This window comes from Taudactylus pleione, unplaced genomic scaffold (genome assembly GCF_031769625.1).
Source record: "Taudactylus pleione unplaced genomic scaffold, aTauple2 ptg000462l, whole genome shotgun sequence".
In the NCBI taxonomy this organism is placed as follows: Eukaryota; Metazoa; Chordata; class Amphibia; order Anura; family Myobatrachidae; genus Taudactylus; species Taudactylus pleione.
Genome location: NW_028284864.1, coordinates 2,283,061 through 2,302,288, shown reverse-complemented (window position 1 = coordinate 2,302,288; position 19,228 = coordinate 2,283,061). Strand labels below are relative to the sequence as shown.

The following is a 19,228-nucleotide window of genomic DNA, read 5'->3' as shown; positions in this document are numbered from 1 at the left end:
TGAAGCGGGATGCTGACACTTTCTGTATGTAGCGCACAGCCTGAAGCGGGATGCTGACACTTTCTGTATGTAGCGCACAGCCTGAAGCGGGATGCTGACACTTTCTGTATGTAGCGCACAGCCCGAAGCGGGATGCTGACACTTTCTGTATGTAGCGCACAGCCTGAAGCGGGATGCTGACACTTTCTGTATGTAGCGCACAGCCTGAAGCGGGATGCTGACACTTTCTGTATGTAGCGCACAGTCTGAAGCGGGATGCTGACACTTTCTGTATGTAGCGCACAGTCTGAAGCGGGATGCTGACACTTTCTGTATGTAGCGCACAGCCTGAAGCGGGATGCTGACACTTTCTGTATGTAGAGCACAGCCTGAAGCGGGATGCTGACACTATCTGTATGTAGCGCACAGTCTGAAGCGGGATGCTGACACTTTCTGTATGTAGTGCACAGCCTGAAGTGGGATGCTGACACTTTCTGTATGTAGTGCACAGCCTGAAGCGGGATGCTGACACTTTCTGTATGTAGCGTACAGCCTGAAGCGGGATGCTGACACTTTCTGTATGTAGCGCACAGTCTGAAGCGGGATGCTGACACTTTCTGTATGTAGCGCACAGCCTGAAGCGGGATGCTGACACTTTCTGTATGTAGCGCACAGCCTGAAGCGGGATGCTGACACTTTCTGTATGTAGCGCACAGCCTGAAGCGGGATGCTGACACTTTCTGTATGTAGCGCACAGCCTGAAGCGGGATGCTGACACTTTCTGTATGTAGCGCACAGTCTGAAGCGGGATGCTGACACTTTTTGTATGTAGCGCACAGTCTGAAGCGTGATGCTGACACTTTCTGTATGTAGCGCACAGCCTGAAGCGGGATGCTGACACTTTCTGTATGTAGCGCACAGCCTGAAGCGGGATGCTGACACTTTCTGTATGTAGCGCACATCCTGAAGCGGGATGCTGACACTTTCTGTATGTAGCGCACAGCCTGAAGCGGGATGCTGACACTTTCTGTATGTAGCGCACAGCCTGAAGCGGGATGCTGACACTTTCTGTATGTAGCGCACAGCCCGAAGTGGGATGCTGACACTTTCTGTATGTAGCGCACAGCCTGAAGCGGGATGCTGACACTTTCTGTATGTAGCGCACAGCCTGAAGCGGGATGCTGACACTTTCTGTATGTAGCGCACAGTCTGAAGCGGGATGCTGACACTTTCTGTATGTAGCGCACAGTCTGAAGCGGGATGCTGACACTTTCTGTATGTAGCGCACAGCCTGAAGCGGGATGCTGACACTTTCTGTATGTAGCGCACAGTCTGAAGCGGGATGCTGACACTTTCTGTATGTAGAGCACAGCCTGAAGCGGGATGCTGACACTTTCTGTATGTAGAGCACAGCCTGAAGCGGGATGCTGACACTTTCTGTATGTAGAGCACAGCCTGAAGCGGGATGCTGACACTTTCTGTATGTAGAGCACAGCCTGAAGCGGGATGCTGACACTTTCTGTATGTAGCGCACAGCCTGAAGCGGGATGCTGACACTTTCTGTATGTAGCGCACAGTCTGGAACTGATGTTGGAGTTGTGTAAAGAACACACGGCCTTGAACAGATTACAGAATCCTTGCAGTATGGTATAACGATGCAGGAGACTGGTAACAAGTGTTGGTAGTAATATAGCTGCCACAGCGCAGCCGAATCCAGGTTTCTCTTACCTGGTCCGGCGACGCTGGGGTCCGGGGTGGCGTGGGACAGCGTACGGAAGATCCCCGGCGCCCGCTGTCAGCTGTTCTCCTCCTTCCCCTGGAGGCTGTGTGCAGGTGGCCGCGGCTTCCATAGGAGCGCGCGCGCCGCTCTGCATGAGATTTAAAGGGGCAGATGCAAGAATAGGGAATATTGATTGGGGCTGGGTTTGAACTGTGGGCCTGATTCAGAGCCGGACGCTCTGACAAGAGCGCTCGCTCTGAATCAGGACCGTCCTACCTAAAATTTGAGCGGCCTCCCGGCCGCTTGCATAGCTGTGGGTGGCCACCCACAGCTTATGCGAGCGGCCAAATAGATGGTCGCGATGGTCAAGACCATCGCGCTTGCGACGAGACAATTGCGGTAGGGTCTCGTCTGCCGCAAGCCCGGAGTGCTGTCACTAGTGATGTCAGTGGGGCCGGACCCAGACGGTAGGCGTTCCCATGGGAACGCCTCCGTCTGGGCAGCCATGCCCCCGGCACGCCCACCAAAGGGGGCGTGCTGTCACTCACCATCGACAGCACGCCCCCTTTGGTGCGAGACCCATAGCGACGGCTTGGCCGTCGCTATTCGGGTCTTAAGCATGCGCACGACGGAGCTCCCTCCGTCGTGCGCATGCGCACTTGGGCACCATCGACCCGCTTGCGAGCGCTCAGCGCTCGCGAGTGGGTCTGAATTAGGCCCTGTGACCTATATAAGGAAGTTCCTGGGAGAACCTCAGTGCCAGAGTATAGGCTCCATTGCCATACTCCAGCGTTACCGTGCATATCCTGACTATTGGTTCTGACCTTGGCTTGTTCGTGACTCTGATTCTGCCTGACCCCTGGTTTTGCATTAATATCTGGTTCTGACCTCGGCTATTCCCTGTGACCTGTTTACATCTGCTCCCTGGTACCGTCTCGTCTGTTTGGTTCTGATCCGGCTTGTCGACTACGCTAAAGTGTCCTGCATTCCAACCAAGTTCGCCAGCACCTGTATAGGGAAACCTAACCTGAGGGCCGCGACCTGTGTGTCGGATGCAGCCAAGTCCATACCTTCTTGCGAGGGTCACTGGTGAAAACCGCCGGCACATTAGACTCCGCGCCTCAGGAATAGGTCTAGCCAATTCCCTGAATACGGGTTGCTTCCACAATCCGTCCGAGAGTTTGTGACAATAGCACTGCTTGGAGATATTAGCTGGAACAAACACAGATCTTTGTTTAGCAATGATGGAAACTTGTAATAAAGTGCAGAGTCTTGTAGCAATGCTACTGTAGAAACTACAATGGCCGAAGGAAGCAAACAGGACCAGAAGCCAGGGTGCTGATCTCTAAGGAGAGAAGTTGTTCTGGAAAAGCTCACAGTGCAAGTCCAGGTTTAAATAGGGTCCTCTGAGTGGCTGAGCAGAGCAGGTGACCCATGTTGCATGAATCCGATTCATCAGTACAGTCAAGTGATCACAACTAAGATGGCGGCACCCATGCTCCACAAGCACAGGGAATGAACAGGAATGAAAGCTAACCACTCATGTTAGTTGGCAAGTATAATGCTTGGAGACACTTTCTGCGGCCAAGAGGGGCAAAGAGGGCCGTGATATGACACCGTCGGACCAAGTGACGGCTACCTGACAGGGACTTTCCATCTAATAAAATTTGTATTGGCTGCTGTGGGTACTAAACACCTCACTAAATTAGAGTTGCATTCAGCCACCATGGTATAGAAGTGAAGGAACCTGAGTTCTTTGCCGGTCTTCAAGTGCCAAAATCCCAACTCCACACACTACCCCATGCTGCTTTCAGTGTCACCCAATGGCTGCCTGAGAAATAACTTTTGGCGGTAAAGTGTAAACCAATCTGAGCAGATGTTACCACTACAGAGATGAGAGAGGAATGCAAGACATGGATTTTGCTTTACTTAGCGAGATTGCTGAACTGAGGGATGGAAAGGGGGCACTTTATTGACGTTTGTTGCTTTGCAGGAGGGCACACAGACAATTTTTTCAACCAAAAACACTTGAATTTAGCACTAGTTCTCTGAGCCATATTAAAAAAAAAGTCTTTTGATTTTGGACACATTACTTTTTCATTCCAATGTGTTTCATTATCTACACCTGGTATTTTTCAATGTATTTGCATTTTTGTGATTTATTGCATTTATATTTGTTATTATTAAATATTGTTATATATTTTAGAATGGCTACAACATTATTCAGCACTTTTCTATTTTTCCTTTTTACTATCTATATTTGTGGGTTGGCAGGCTCTTTTCACCAAATTAGTTTGAGTACAGATTTATCTTATTGGCTATCCCAAACACATGAGAGCCAGATCCGAACGTAATACAGTAGCACCAGACCGCTCACCTGTAGTTGGCAGCCATTGAACAGTAGCTTGGTTCAATCACATTTTTTATGAATCTTTTTGTTCCTAGTCCGGCCCCTTGGGGTGTGTTTTTGTCTATTTCGCTGTACTTATTTAGAACAGAGGGGTGGTTGTAATGCTTTAGGTGGTTGGTCTTTGAAACGAGTTTTACATTTGTACAATGCTCCTTGTCAGTATGCAGAGATATTATATAAGAGTCTTTGGACCTCATTTAGAGCAGCTCGCAAAATGCGAGCGCTCGCTCTGAATGAGGGCGACCGCTCTTCTTTTGAAAGGCGGCCTCCTGGCTGCTCGCTAAGCTGTGGGTTACCACCCACAGCTTTAGCGAGTGACTAGGTGATAGTCGAGCCTGCCGAGACCATCACGACCATCGGGGCTTGCGACGAGACCCTTGCAGTAGGGTCTCGTCTACCGCAAGCCCCAGGTAACAGAGCAGGAAGCACTCTACTGACATCACCTTCAGGAATGCCTCAGTTTGTCCGGCCACCCCCCTACCCCACCTACAAAACGGGGCGAGCTGTCGATCAACATCGACAGCCGCCCTTTTTGTAGCGAGCCCCGGACTGTGCGAAAATTTGCAAATGTCTCAGTTGCAGGGATTTGTATTGTGGCGCCCGCAGGCAGCATCGCAAATCCAAATGATTGCGCACAAAGATGCACCTTCGGTTACAGATCCTTCGATATTAGACCTACTGGGTAGCTCAGGATGTAGTTAGGAACCCGACTGTGAAATCCCGGCATGGGACTAATGATAGTAGTCTAAATACTGACGCCTATCATCAGCCTCACGCCAAAATCTCGACGCCCAGCATACTGATTGTAGGTAAGCCGGGCGTCGGGAGCACTTAGCCGTGGGGGAGGAAAGGGTTAGGATTAGGGACTCCCGGGGGGACTCAGGGTTAGGCACCCCCTCAGGAGGGTTAGGTTTAGGCAACAGGAAGGGAGGGGTTAGGGTCAGGCACCCCTGGGGGCGGTTAGGATTAGGCACTAGGGGGGAGGTTTGGGTTAGGCACCCCTAAGGGAGGATTAGGGTTAGGGGGGGAGAGGGGTAGGGATAGCCTACTTACCTCCCCTGTCGGGATCTTCAACTGCCGGCCTTCCTGTGTCGGTATTTCATCCACCGGGCTTAGGTCCGGCGGTGATTCATACCGATTCCGGGTAGCTCTATGTTCGCACAGAATATTCGCTTGTACTGGGATGCCGGAGCCATGTTATCTGAATACTAGATCATAGACACAGGCTCAAAAGCACCTCGAAAACATATGTGACAAACCTGCTTTTTGCAGCAATTCTCCCTCAAACGGTCCCTGAATGTCAATCACAGTGTTGGGAAAAAGGAGCTGCGAGCAAAGACGGTGATGTACCTTTACGCGTGTCCTGTGTGCAGTTTATCAATAGTCAGTCAACTAAGTACATATCGGTTTTGCGTACATCTCTGAATAAGGCCCAGAGGGTAGAGGCGCACCTTGAAATGTGCTTGAAAAAGTCAGCATCTAGTACATTGTGAAATAAGGTCCAAAGTGTTGACTCTTCCTCAAGGGGTTGTGTTACTGTATTCATGTTGCAGGTGCATAAAGGATGATACTGTGACGATTTATCCTGGAACAAGGACACAGTACAGATTTGCAATGGAGGCATTTGCGTTTATTGGAAGCTATGAAGAAGTGAGTACATGTCTTGTTGTGGGACATGTAGGGGCTGAATCTTTTTTCTTTTATAATTCTTTATTTTGAGCGGTCAGTCAAAAAACATTAAAGCTGTGTTACTGTACATAGAGCGGGAAAACAAATATGGCAAATATCAAATGTCACACAGCATGATCCAGTCCAACATGGAAGCAGGAAATAGAGATAACATGGGTAAATGTTAGTATTAGACATAAATAGGTGACCAAATTATTAATGCGAATAAAAACTTAGGAAACATCAATCGTAACGCAAACTGACGCCAATGTTAATCCCAACGCCGGAACGCAGAGGACGTCAGACCGATCGTCCTCTCTGCCGTGTAAGTATACACTTAGCCCGGGGATGGGGGGGTTAGGTTTAGGAAACCCCAGGGGGACTTAGGGTTAGGCACCCCACCGGGGAAGGTTAGGGTTAGGCTACGGGAAGGGGGATTTAGGGTTAGGCACTAGGGGGGGAGGTTAGGCAACCCCTGGGAGGGTTACGCTTAGGGTGCAGGAGGGGGGTTGAGTTTAGGCACCCATGGGGGGGGACGTTAGGGTTAAGCACTAGCGGGGGGGTTAGGATTAGGCACTCCTAAGGGAAGGTTAGGGGGGAGAGAGGGGAGGGTTAGCATACTTACCACCGGGCGTCGGGATCATCACCTGTCGGCCTGTCACTGTCGGGATATGAGCTGCCGGTATTTCAATCCCATTCCCTCTGCGGAAGCCGCTGCGGTTGAAAGGAATCAGCCAGGAGATCTCTGTCAGCCGACAAAGATCCTGGCTTCTTCCCTCCCCCCAACAGCGGCAACACGCCTCAATTTCAGGGAACGGAGGGCATCGCCGCCCCCTCCCCGCCCACAAACGGCAGCAGACTGTCAATCACTGACAGACTCCATGCGGGATCGCATACCCATTCTGAACGGGTCATGCGCCTGCACAGATTCCCGATCATCGGGAATCTGCGTTCAGCAGTGCACTGCTGAATAAAGCCCTGTGTTCGGCAGAGAGGCAGGGAGCCCATACTTGAGTAAAAATATGGCCCCTATCATGAAGATAACTTATTATCTCCTCCATAGCAGCCACATGCCAAATCTGGTGTTTAAAACGCAGGAAGAGATGGTGGAGGAATAGTTTTCCAGTTGAGGGGCACCAGGGATTTGGCCGCCGACAGGATATGCAGAAGTAGTTTATTGAAAATGTGTCAAGGTCTGGGGGTGGGTATCATAACAAAAATACATAGGGGGTCCTTTGCTACTGGAAACTCCAAAAGCCCATGAACCAAATCCCAGAAGGGGATCATATTCGGACATTTCCTCCAGATGTGTAGCATAGTGCCCCTGTGGCCCCAGCCCGCCAACAGTCAGGTGACGAGGAGGGGAACATTTTGTGCACTTAGAGGCTGATTCTGATTTGGAAATAAAGCAAAAAAAAAAGCAAGTAACTTTGCACCTGGAAGAAACCATGTGGCAATGCAAGGGGTGCAATTTATATTATTTTTTGCATGCAGGGTAAATACTGGCTGCTTTTACATGTAGTGTATAAATGCTGGACAGCTTTACTATTACACTGCAATTTAGATTTGAGCTTCTACACACTCCTCTCACATCTAAGTTTCACTGCACATTTACATCTGCCCTCCCCCGCACTGCAACATGGTTTTGCCCATGTCCAAAGTTACTTGATGTCAGCTGGGGGCGTGATTCAGATGTGTACGCTAATGAAATCGCAGCTGCGATCCCATACACAGGGCCTGATTCAGAGCCGCTCGTAAGCGACCACTCGTTCGCTCCGAGCGATGTTCGCACATCTGCGCATGGGTCGTAATGCGCATGCGCCAACCAGTCATTGCGGTCGGAAATCATGCGCTCGTAATACAGCGAGGGGCTGCTAATTTGAGTTACAGAATGAGGCGTTTGTGGGTGGTAACAGGGGAAGGTGCTTGAAAACGGGGAGTGGAGATCGGAACGCAGGTGTGCCTAACGGTCAAAACGGGCGTTTAATGGGTGTGCATAATTAACAAAGCAGCGTCATCGACAACGTCACTTGGTTGTCTTTTAGCCTCAACTGCTCACAGTGATTGCGGGAAGTAAAACCTACCACAAGCACTGCGAGCAGTTCAGACGCCTTTCGATGTACTCGATTAATCTAATAAATAGCGGAGATGACGTATGATGCGAACGGCCAAGGGGCGTCTTTACAAAATAGCGGGCGCATTTTTCGGACGCTCGCTCAGACATAGAGGCTTCAACAGACCGCAAAGAGCGAGAGCTCAATTTAAATATCCGGCCCCTTTTTCTGAACGAGCGTCCGCAAATAGCGTCCGGCTCTGAATGAGGTCCACAGTGCGAAAATATGCAGTTGTCGCAAACGCCAAGATATTTATTGAGAGTCGAGACACCCACTGTGGCCATTGCAAACCCAAGCACCGCATACCCTCCAACTCTACCGCTTTAGCCGTTACAGTACCGTTTTCTAATGGTCTGTACCGGCAAACGGGGCTGTACCGTTTTGTACCGGGTTGGTACACTCACCAGATTTGTTAAGCAGCGCTGTTGGGACACAGGACTCCTGCAGCGCTGCTGAGTGACAGCCGACCTCCGTGCTTCTCTGCCCTGACCGCCAGCGCCGGTATACATACAGAAAATGCAGTATATTACTGCAAGTTCTAAACTAGCCTACGCCCGATGCCTCCAGCCCCCATGGACACGCCTCTTTACCCGTGACCATGCCCCTTTATCTGTGGCTACGCCCCCCATGTACCGGGTTCTTACTGGGAAATGTTGGAGGGTATGGCACCGGCGTACACATACGCATACTTACCTACTCTCACGGAAGTTGCGGGAGGCTCCCGAATTGTCGGGTGGTCCCCCGCACCCCCATAAAAGTGTCCAGGTCTCCCGCATCCCACCCGCTTTCAAGTGAAGTGGACAGCATAGGGAGATAATTGCTGGGAATTGTGGCTCCATACAGAGGGGGCGGGGCTAAATGATGAAAAAGCGTGTAATTGAGTCCCCATTCCCTCCTCGCGTTCCGGTGATTCGCAGAAGTTTACAATGATGGGGGCGGGGCTTAATGACATAGGAACCTGGCCCTCCCCCCCCCCCCCGAAGTGGCCAGCTGCGTCTCCTCTCTGAGCTGAGGAGATAAAGAAGTCGGCAAGTACAGTATGCACATTCGCAGCCGCCATCGGAGATCATCGATAATCAGCCATCGGAGTAGCCCTATAGTTCTGCAGAATAGCCGCCTGAACTGAGATGCCGGAATCACTCTATCTGCATATGGGATCGCAGTTGTAAGCTGAGGCGCACTGTAACCGTCCCTAAATGGTCTCTGAATGTCAATCACCCACTGTGAGCGGCATCGCTAAGGTACCTTGCCGCGTGCGCAGTTTGACCGTGATTCATACATATCTGAATTAGTAAGAATCTGCCCCTAGAGAAAAACACTGGCTGGGAGACAGCATGATAATTCCACCCATCTACTGATGCACGTGTGAAATAGGGTCAGGTACGGAGAGCACAATACAATGCTCCTACATACACAGATATATATATATATATGTATATATATATATACATATACATACTGTGATGGGTTATATAGAAATGCTGGCATCCATTTATAGAACAGCTATGGTACATCTGCACACCCGATCCCAGTGCCATGGTCTGTGGGCCTGATTCAGAGTTGTACGCTTATTGCAACTTTGTACGCAGCGGCAATGCGATATTATGCTAATGCTGCAGGAGGCGTCTTGTGCCCCCTCCTGGCATCTGTAATCTGCTGCTGAGGAAGTAACCATCAGATCACTTGTGTGACCATCGCCCATCTGAGTAACTCTCGGGGTACTTAGGGTGGCTGTGTATTTCACGCACCTGGAGCCAGTGAAGCTGCATCCAAGGAAGCAACCACCGGCCTTGGCACGCTCAGGAAAAGGGCCTTACACTCCCCCATTTTATGGGCTGCTGGCAGTCGCCACCCCCAAATGACCACAGCAAGTTAATTATGTGCAGAATGTTGGGGCCCATTTATCAAAGTGTATTTGAGGTATAATCCTCAAACACCCGTTTTTCGGGGGTTTACCTCAAATACTAAGTATCCCCCGTATGTATCAAGGAGGGAACGCAGCAGGTATCTCCAATACTTGCTGTTATCCCTCCATTGCCGCAGGTAGCCGCATCCCCCATAGGTTTGTATGGGGGATGCGCTGCTGCCAAATTTACCAATATCCGGAATGCGATGCATTCCAGATATTGGCCCCCGCAACTAACGCCATCTGAATATGGCGTTAGCTGCTGCAGCCTATGGGCTACACCACGCACTATTAGCCGGCGGAGGGATCCGCCAGAACCCTCCCCGGCTATGGCGGATGTACATGTGCAGTCCACGGGACTACGAATGCGCACCACCCCCTGCACTGGCCGACAGCTCTACAGAGACATCGCAGGGACGGGCTACTTTCGGAGCCCGTGTCCCTGCATGTCCCAGAAGATACATCCGAATGATACATCCGGCTGATAGGATCGTGTTTTGCAATGCGATCAAGGGCGTTACTGGCAAGCCCTGATCGCATTGCAAAAGCGATCATTGATCCACAATATCTTAGCTTAGGTAGTATAAGGTGTGAGAGGCATGATGGTGTATTACTGGGAGAACGCCCTAGCTGCCCACAATAGGACTGCCTTAAGCTGGGTACATATTAGACGATGTATTGGCTGATTTGGCATTTTCCGACAAATCGGAATGACAAATCGTCCAGTGTGTAAGCACTATTGCGCACTTCCGCACGTCGTTCGTCGTATCTTCAGTGCAGGTCAATCTGAAGATTCGAGGAACGACACCATGCTTCTGGATGCAGCGGGGGAAGTAAGTATCGGGCGGTCGTATATCAGATCATACAGTGTGTACGGACCATCCGATATATCGTCCCGTCGCATCTGCTGTCGCTGGGTACACACATCGTCTACTGTGTACCCGGCTTGAGAGTTCATGCTTCATGATGCCATTTCCACATTGTGTTAATAACAATGTTGTTGCACCCTAAGGTTTACATAAGTTGCACTGTGATCCTGTGCAAGGTGGGAAAGCCAAATACTCGCTGCAACCAATGCTGCATCAGGAAATCATTGGGAGACTCTGATGGACGCAGACGCAGGAGATCATTAGTGTCCGAGTCTCAGCAGCACTTTATCTCCCAGGGTCCCCTGAGGATGAAGAGACAATCTCCCAGTGATGCAGGTAAGGATATTCCCCAATGCCACAAAACATAGCACTTTATAAATAAAGTTCCAGGAATGATGAAAGGAAAGTGCATACACAGACAGGTGAAGATTAGGTGGAATATAGAAGGGGGTATATGAACAGATGGTGGGTTAGGAGTGGTAGGAAAAGGAAGCAGAGCTTAGGTGAGATAATGTGATAAGTGAAATAGTAGGATGATCTCTCTTTGTTAAGCAAGTTCCCCTCTTCAGCCAATCAGGAGGAGGTACCTGAGAGTGGGAAAATGGAGGCTGTGTGTGTTTGTGTGAGGCTATGGGGACAGTGGACCTCATTCAGAGTCGGTCGCAAGCGCCGATGCGATCGTAACCGACTCGATGGTTAGTCTTGCGCACGCGCAACGGCCGCACTGCGCGTATGCAAGCCCCGGAGCGACAGAGAAACTCTGTCGCTCCGGAGCTCGTTACCAAAGGGGCGGCTGTCGATGGTGATCAACAGCTCGCCCTGTTTGGTAGGCGGGCCGGGGGGTGGTTTGCAAAACGGAGGCGTTCCTTAAGGAACACCTACCATTTTGTGGGCGGCCGCACTGACATCGTCAGTGATGTCAGTGGGGAGTTTCCTGCTCAAACAGAGCAGGAAGCTCCCTGGGGCTTACGAGTGCCGAGACCCAACCTTAGGGTCTCGTCGTAAGCCCCGATGGTGATCACCATCGCGACCATCAACCTGGTCGGTCATTAAGCTGTGGGTGGTAACCCACAGCTTAACTAATGACCAGGAGGCCGCACTTCAAAAATGAAGCGGCCGCCCTCATTCAGAGAGAGCGATCGCTTCTTGCGACCGCCTCTGAATGAGGTCCAGTGTGTGTTTGTGTGAGGCAATGGGGGCAGTGTGTCATACTTGCCTACATTTTTTTATCACCCCTCCGGGGCCGGGCTTTTACGTCAAATAGTACAATTTGCTGGCCCGTAAGAAGGGCCGGAGCTAAAATGATGCGGTCGTCTGATTTTAGCCCCAACCCGTCCATACGCACTGCGATTCTCGGTGATATTAACTTCACATCCTGGCCACTTCACTAGGAAGTGGGCGGGATGCGGGAGATCTGGCCACTCTTCCAGGAGTGTGGGGGACTGCCTGAAAAATCGTGACCCTCCCACACCGTCCGGGAGAGTATTCAAGTATGCAGTGTGTGTAGGCTTTGGGGCAGTGTGTATGTGTAAGGTTATGGGGGCTGTGTCAGTGTGTGTTTGTAAGGCTATGGGGCAGTGTGTGTAAGGCTATGGGGGCAGTGTGTGTGTGAGTGTGTGTTTGTAAGGCTATGGGGCAGTGTGTGAGTGTGTGTTTGTAAGGCTATGGGGCAGTGTGTGTGAGTGTGTGTTTGTAAGGCTATGGGGCAGTGTGTGTGTGTAAGGCTATGGGGGCAGTGTGTGTGTGAGTGTGTGTGTGAGTGTGTGTTTGTAAGGCTATGGGGCAGTGTGTGTGTGTGTGTGTAAGGCTATGGGGGCAGTGTGTGTGAGTGTGTGTTTGTAAGGCTATGGGGCAGTGTGTGTGTTTGTGTGTGGCTATGGGGGCAGTGTGTGTGTGTGAATGTGTGTTTGTAAGGCTATGGGGCAGTGTGTGTGTGTTTGTGTGGCTATGGGGGCAGTGAGTGTGTGTGTGTGGCTATGGGGGCAGTGAGTGTGTGTGTGTGTGTGTGTGTGTGTGTGTGTGTGTGTGTGTGTGTGTGTGTGTGTGTGTGTGTGGCTATGGGGGCAGTGAGTGTGTGTGTGTGGGGCTATGGGGTGTCACGGTTGGAGTCTGAGAATTACCTGATTCAGGTGTTGAAGTGGATTCAGCGGAGATGGCTGAACTGGAACCATGGTTGAGGTAATTAGCTCTATTTGCAAAAGAATTGTATAGCAGTGAGAACTGCCTTTGGTGATAAATGACAGGAACAGGAAACTTGTAACGTTAGAGTGGAACCAGTAGAAGACTTGGAGGAACCGGACCGGGACCGGCAGGAAGACTTGCTGAACTGGACAGGATTTCAGTAGGTGACTTGGAGGAACCGGACTGGGACCGGCAGGAAGATTTGCTGAACTGGACAGGATTTCAGTAGGTGACTTGGAGGAATCGGACTGGGACATGCAGGAAGATTAGCTGAATAGACTGAAGGAAAGAGTCTTCCAATAATCGCTGAACCTGGAAAAGGAACTGTAGACTTGAAACTTAAGTGAACTGGTACTGGATCTCCGGACAGGAGTTTTGAACTTGAAGGATTTGGAACTTGACTCCGGACTGGAGTATCGTGTAATGGACTTGGAATATCACTCCGGACTGGAGTATCGTGTAATGGACTTGGAATATCACTCCGGACTGGAGTATCGTGGAATGGACTTGGAATATCACTCCGGACTGGAGTATCATGGAATGGACTTGGAATATCACTCCGGACTGGAGTATCGTGGAATGAACTTGTTGTGCTAGGAAGCAAAGGTTTCACACAGGGAGCTCAGGAACACAGGTCATGCTGCAGCAGGATCTCTGGACATGCCAGGTACTGCTGTCAGCAGGATTTTCGGATATACCAGGTATTGCGGTTAGCAGGATTGCTGGATAAACCAGGTATTGCAGTTAGCAGGATTGCTGGATATACCAGGTATTGCTGTTAGCAGGGTTGCTGGATGAACTGATCTAGGAACCAGTAGGAGCAGGAGCCTGGGATACCCTTTTATTCTGAAGTAGCACAAACTATACACCACAGGAAATAATGAGATGTTCAGGCCCAGAATGCTATCAGAGGAGGATGTATATGGCCTGGCAGGAATTGGTGGATACGGTCAGGTAGTCTAGTAGTAGCACTCTGAGTGGTGGAGGGCACAACATGCAGAGGGAGTAATCATCTCTGCAGTGCTGTGAGTCAGACCTACACCTGCGATTCCAATCAAGGCTAGCAGTGTTCACAGACAGAGGAGAGCCCAGGTGAACAATCACTGTGGAAAGGAGAGCACAGTCCAAATGCAATCACAGAAGTGCTACAGCCAGCATGATCAGTACAGATCTCCCAGGCAGATTACATATACAGATCCACGGGACAGCTGACAGGGGTAAGTCTCAAGGCAAAAGGTGAAAAACTAGCCAGGGTTGTGACATGAGGGCAGTGTGTGTGTGTGTGTGAGAGGCCATGGGGGCAGTGTGCATGTGAGTGTGTTTGCGTGTGTGAGGCTATGGGGGTATTGTGAGTGAGGCTATGGGGGCAGTGTGCGTGTGAGTGTGTTTGCGTGTGTGAGGCTATGGGGGTATTGTGAGTGAGGCTATGGGGGCAGTGTGTGTGTGAGGCTTTGGGGGTAGTGTGTGTGTGAGGCTTTGGGGGCAGTGTGTGTGTGTGAGGCTATGGTGGCAGTGCATGTGTGCGTGAGGCTATGGTGTGAGAGGCTATGGGGGCAGTGCCTGTGTGTATCTATGGGGGCAGTATATGTGTGAGGCTATGGGGGCAGTGTGTGTGCGTGAGGCTATGGGGCAACGTGTGTGTGAGGCTATGGGGCAGTGTGTGTATGTGAGGCTATATATATATCTGTATACCATATGCTTTAATCCACAGCACTAAACTATCTGTGGTGTCTGAGGTATGTGACCACACCATTTAAATTACTTGCCTAATTACACTTCAAATTGTATTTAATTTAAATTTAAGAAATGTTTGTTCCGTTCTGGCCAGTCCCTACACTGACACACAAAAGCATGATACTTGCTCTGCATCCTTCCAGGTATCACACAGATTTTAAACTCAAAAGGCAATTCAATTGTTAAGCTGGCGGTTATATTTTTAAGGCGCCCGATGGAGCAATTCAGTTGTTGCTCCATCTGAGCACGATAGCCAGTTGCGCCTGCATTTCTGCTCGCGCCTTCAGGAGGGTGCCCTAACCAGGACTTTAGACAGGTTTAGCCGTTTTAGACGGCTAAACCCAGCCTATTAAGATGTGAAGAGGGCGATAATTAATGAGCACCAAGAACAATTGAATTGCAAAACTGGGCACTCTTTAATTACCACCGCCCACGCAACAATTGAATCGCCCCCCCCAAGCTATGCTTTTATCATGGGTTGAGGTCTGCTAGATCATAGGCTTAAATAGACAGAACCTCCCCCAAGCATAGCAACACTGCTGAGATTTGGAATAGGGCCTGTGTGGTTGTTTGTGGCACATTTGTGTGTATATTTGCATTTGGAACATACACTGTATATTCTAATTACTATCCTCTTCCCTCCATATGTACAATAGGAGACCCCCACTCTCTGAATGTGAATACTCTGGTGATTGCCCTATCAGGAGTGGTCATCGTTGCACTGGGCACAGTAACAGTACATCTGTACATGAAGAAAGCCAGGACCACAGGTTATAGGAGACTCAACACTCAGGACTCCTGATTCCATGGCAACTAAATATTCCTATATTAAATGTCAATGTAATTTAGGTAAATTAGGAATCATTATTATTGCACATGGCCAAATATTCCACTGAGCATCACGTGAACAATTTTGCTAATAGTATATCTAAATAAGTGAGTTCATTTGAGCTGTGTTTTGTTACCTAGATTAACATTAAGGCCTGGGAAATCATGTTGGCATTATTTATACTTATAATTTTGTTACAAAGAGAAAACACTAATGATCAAATGTATTATTCACTGCATATATAGATACTACAAGGTTTTAAAGTATTGTGCCTCTAAACCAGTGATGGACAAACTCTTTAAGAATTTAGGAGCCAGTCAACCAAATCTAGAAAGCAAGATGGTCTGTTATGAAGCCAGGAACAGTGTGATTCCATTGGACACGGCAGAAATGTCTTCCAAACATTTGCTGCCAACAGATATATAGTTTAGGCACGTTGGTTACATTCATTTATAGTATAGTGCAACTTTGGGTACACTGTGACTATAGCCATAGATTAGCGTGTACTTAATTCTCCCCACCTAAAGAACTGTGGTAGTCTGATGCCCAGGAGAAACTCTACCTCGTGGCATCAGTAATGATGGCACAAGTTTTGCTCAGGCACTGAAATTAAATCTATTAAATCCATCCTGTACATATCCACACTTCTCCGTGTGTGCCACCCAGATTCCTGACCACCCACATGGTTCTACTACTGCAACTGGGGGTATATTTACAAACGTGTGGGAGATTTTGTCCATAGCAACCGTTCAGATTCTAGCTATTATCTTTTAGAAGGAGCTAGATGAATGTTAAGTAGAATCTGATTGGTTGCTATGAGCAACATCTACACTATTAAAAACCAGCACTTTAGTAAATATACTTCCTGGAGTCGGAGGAATGTATTGTCAACTTTTTATTTGACTGATATTATGAAATATTCACACACTTTGGTCTGGACATTTAATCTGAGTTTAATCTTTTTTCTTTTATGAATCTGTGCTTAATAAATGATAATGAAAGTTGGTAATTGTGTAGTACATGTTATTTTTATTCATATAACTTTATAAACAGATAAATGGTTCAATTAATTAATTGGATGCGCACTGGATGGTGGTTTGACTATGTTGGGTGTGCAGCTCGTATGAGAGATTGTCCAACTCTCTATGGATAGCAATGATACAATATGGAATACAGCGCTCAACCCTTATAGTCGTGTAATAAACGTTAGTGATGAGTATGTTGTTGGATGATAAAGGAGATATTACACTTGTATGTAACAACGTTTGAGTTTACTCAGAGAATGTGCAAATACATGATTAGAAATCTGCAAACAATATAAAGCAATAAAATCAGTTTCAAGGTCTTGAAAGGTAAGCAATAAATAGCAAAATGGTGGCTCTAACAAGTATGTGTCAGTTGTTCTAAGTGGTTAAACAATCCATATAATAGTACAAAGTCGTACTGTCTGGTATACTGTATTATTGCACTCAAAAATAGGTGGGTGAAAAAATGATGATTTTCAACTGTAATGGTGGGTACACACTACACGATATGCTCCCTGAGCGATATCGTCTAGTGTGTCCCCGGCAGGCTGTGCTCAGTGTCGTTCATGACATTGAGTGCAGCCGCTGAACGATATCACTAACGATATCGTTCAGCGCCGGACTCTCTCCCCCATTCCCCAACATGCAGCAACTTGACGAGATTGTCAGGTTGGCCTGCATGTTAACCCGATGAACGATGATGACGAACGACCCGCGGGATCGCGCGTCGTCGTTATCGTTCATCGTTTTGGTGTAAAAAATGGACGATAAAGTGGACGACTGAATGATAATGATATCGTTATCGTTCAGTCGTCCACTTTAATCGCCCAGTGTGTACGCACCATAAGTATCCTCCGAAGATGCGGGTGAGTAACGGCGTCCCGTTACTGACCCCTAGGTAGTCCGTTGATGTAGGGTATAAATGGTGATGTCTCGTTGCCCGGGTTAATTTCAGGGCGGGAGTGTATGGCTGCAGGGCAATGTGACAGGGGTCCCTGGCTAGGGTGACTGTTTGGCATCTGGGGCCAGCGCCGTGCTATATGAAACACGGCTCCTGGCCCCGACTGCACACCAGTCTACCTCTGCCTAGGGAGGGGATGAGAATGGTTTTGATCTTACGATCTCTACTGGACACCCCCTCCAAAAAGGAACTCACCTGACTCTTGCTGTGCTGCCTCTCTCTCCCTCTTCGGCCCTCTATGGATGTCGTCTCGGCTCGCTGCTCTGGTTGGCGTCTCTGTTCCCTGGGTAATTTCCGGGTCACGTGACCGCTGCGGGGACTCTATCTTCCTTGGTTCAGATTGGAGTATTGGCAATAGTGGAGGTTTGTAGAAAAAAGGTGACACATGTAATCGTAGTATAGGTGCCCCAACGCGTTTCGGCCACCGTTGGAGCTGCGTAATGGTTAATGTGGCAGAGAGGGGGTTAAATCCATGTCCAAGTACACCCCTATTCTGATAGGTTGAACATGCTCGTAATTCAATAGGGCTCACATTTTGTGTTGTTTTCCCATTCGCTGGTACATATGTCAGTCTCAATCAGGGCCGGTTCTATGGTTACGCATGGTACGCGGCCGCGTAAGGCGCCACATAGTGAAGGGCGCCGCGGCCGCGACCATGCAAATTTCAGAGGCTTATTACAGCGGTGCAGACTGTGTCTCTGTGACACAGCTGCACCGCGCGTGTTGCGCTGACCGGACGGAGTCCGGTCAGCGCTACACAGTGCCAAACACACAGCCGCCGGTGCCGGCAGCTGTGTGTTTGTTTCAGCAGCTGATGAGAGTCTGTCAGACTCTCATCGGCTGCTGCTGCTGCTCCCACTGCGGGAGCCATCTTCCGGCTCCCGCAGTGGGTAATGGGAGAGACTTCATGACGTCATGAAGTCTCTCCCATAATGCAAAGCGGCCCTGGAGAATGGTCGGGAGCAGCTGATAGCGGGAGCAGGAGCAATGGGGGTTCAGGTTAGTGTTTTGTTTTTTTTTATTTCGTGTGTCTCTACTGGGGGGGGCTGCAAGGGGTGATTACTCCTGTGGGCACTTGAAGGGGGATTACTACTGGGGGTACTTGAAGGGGGGATTACTACTGGGGGTACTTGAAGGGAGGATTACTACTGGGGGCACTTAAAGGGGGGATTACTACTGGGGGTACTTGAAGGGATGATTACTACTGGGGGCACTTAAAGGGGGGATTTCTACTGGGGGTACTTGAAGGGAGGATTACTACTGGGGGCACTTGAAGGGGGGATTACTACTGGGGGTACTTGAAGGGAGGATTACTACTGGGGGCACTTGAAGGGGGGATTACTACTGGGGGTACTTGAAGGGAGGATTACTACAGGGGCACTTAAAGGGGGGATTACTACTGGGGGTACTTGAAGGGAGGATTACTACTGGGGGCACTTGAAGGGGGGATTACTACTGGGGGTACTTGAAGGGAGTATTACTACTGGGGGCACTTAAAGGGGGGATTACTACTGGGGGTACTTGAAGGGAGGATTACTACTGGGGGCACTTAAAGGGGGGATTACTACTGGGGGTACTTGAAGGGAGGATTACTACTGGGGGCACTAGAAGGGAGGATTACTACTGGGGGTACTTGAAGGGGCGATTACTAATGGGGGCACTTGAAGGGATTACTGCTGATGGCACTAGAAGGGATGATTACTACTGGGGGCACTTGAAGGGAGGATTACTACTGGGGCACTTGAAGGGAGGATTACTAATGGGGGCACTAGAAGGGAGGATTACTACTGGGGGCACTTGAAGGGAGGATTACTACTGGGGGCACTAGAATA

General features: G+C 49.4%; 1 protein-coding gene across 1 annotated transcript in view; it reads left to right on the top strand.

Moving 5' to 3' along the window:
• LOC148504686 (uncharacterized) overlaps positions 1-16,414 on the top strand; it is a 71,867-nt gene extending 55,453 nt beyond the window's left edge. Inside the window, 3 exon segments of the mRNA XM_088448616.1 lie at positions 5,663-5,759; positions 10,810-11,002; positions 15,238-16,414. Coding sequence (XP_088304742.1) covers positions 5,663-5,759; positions 10,810-11,002; positions 15,238-15,383 — 436 coding nt within the window. The 3' untranslated portion in view covers positions 15,384-16,414.
• The last annotated feature ends 2,814 nt before the right edge of the window (positions 16,415-19,228 follow it).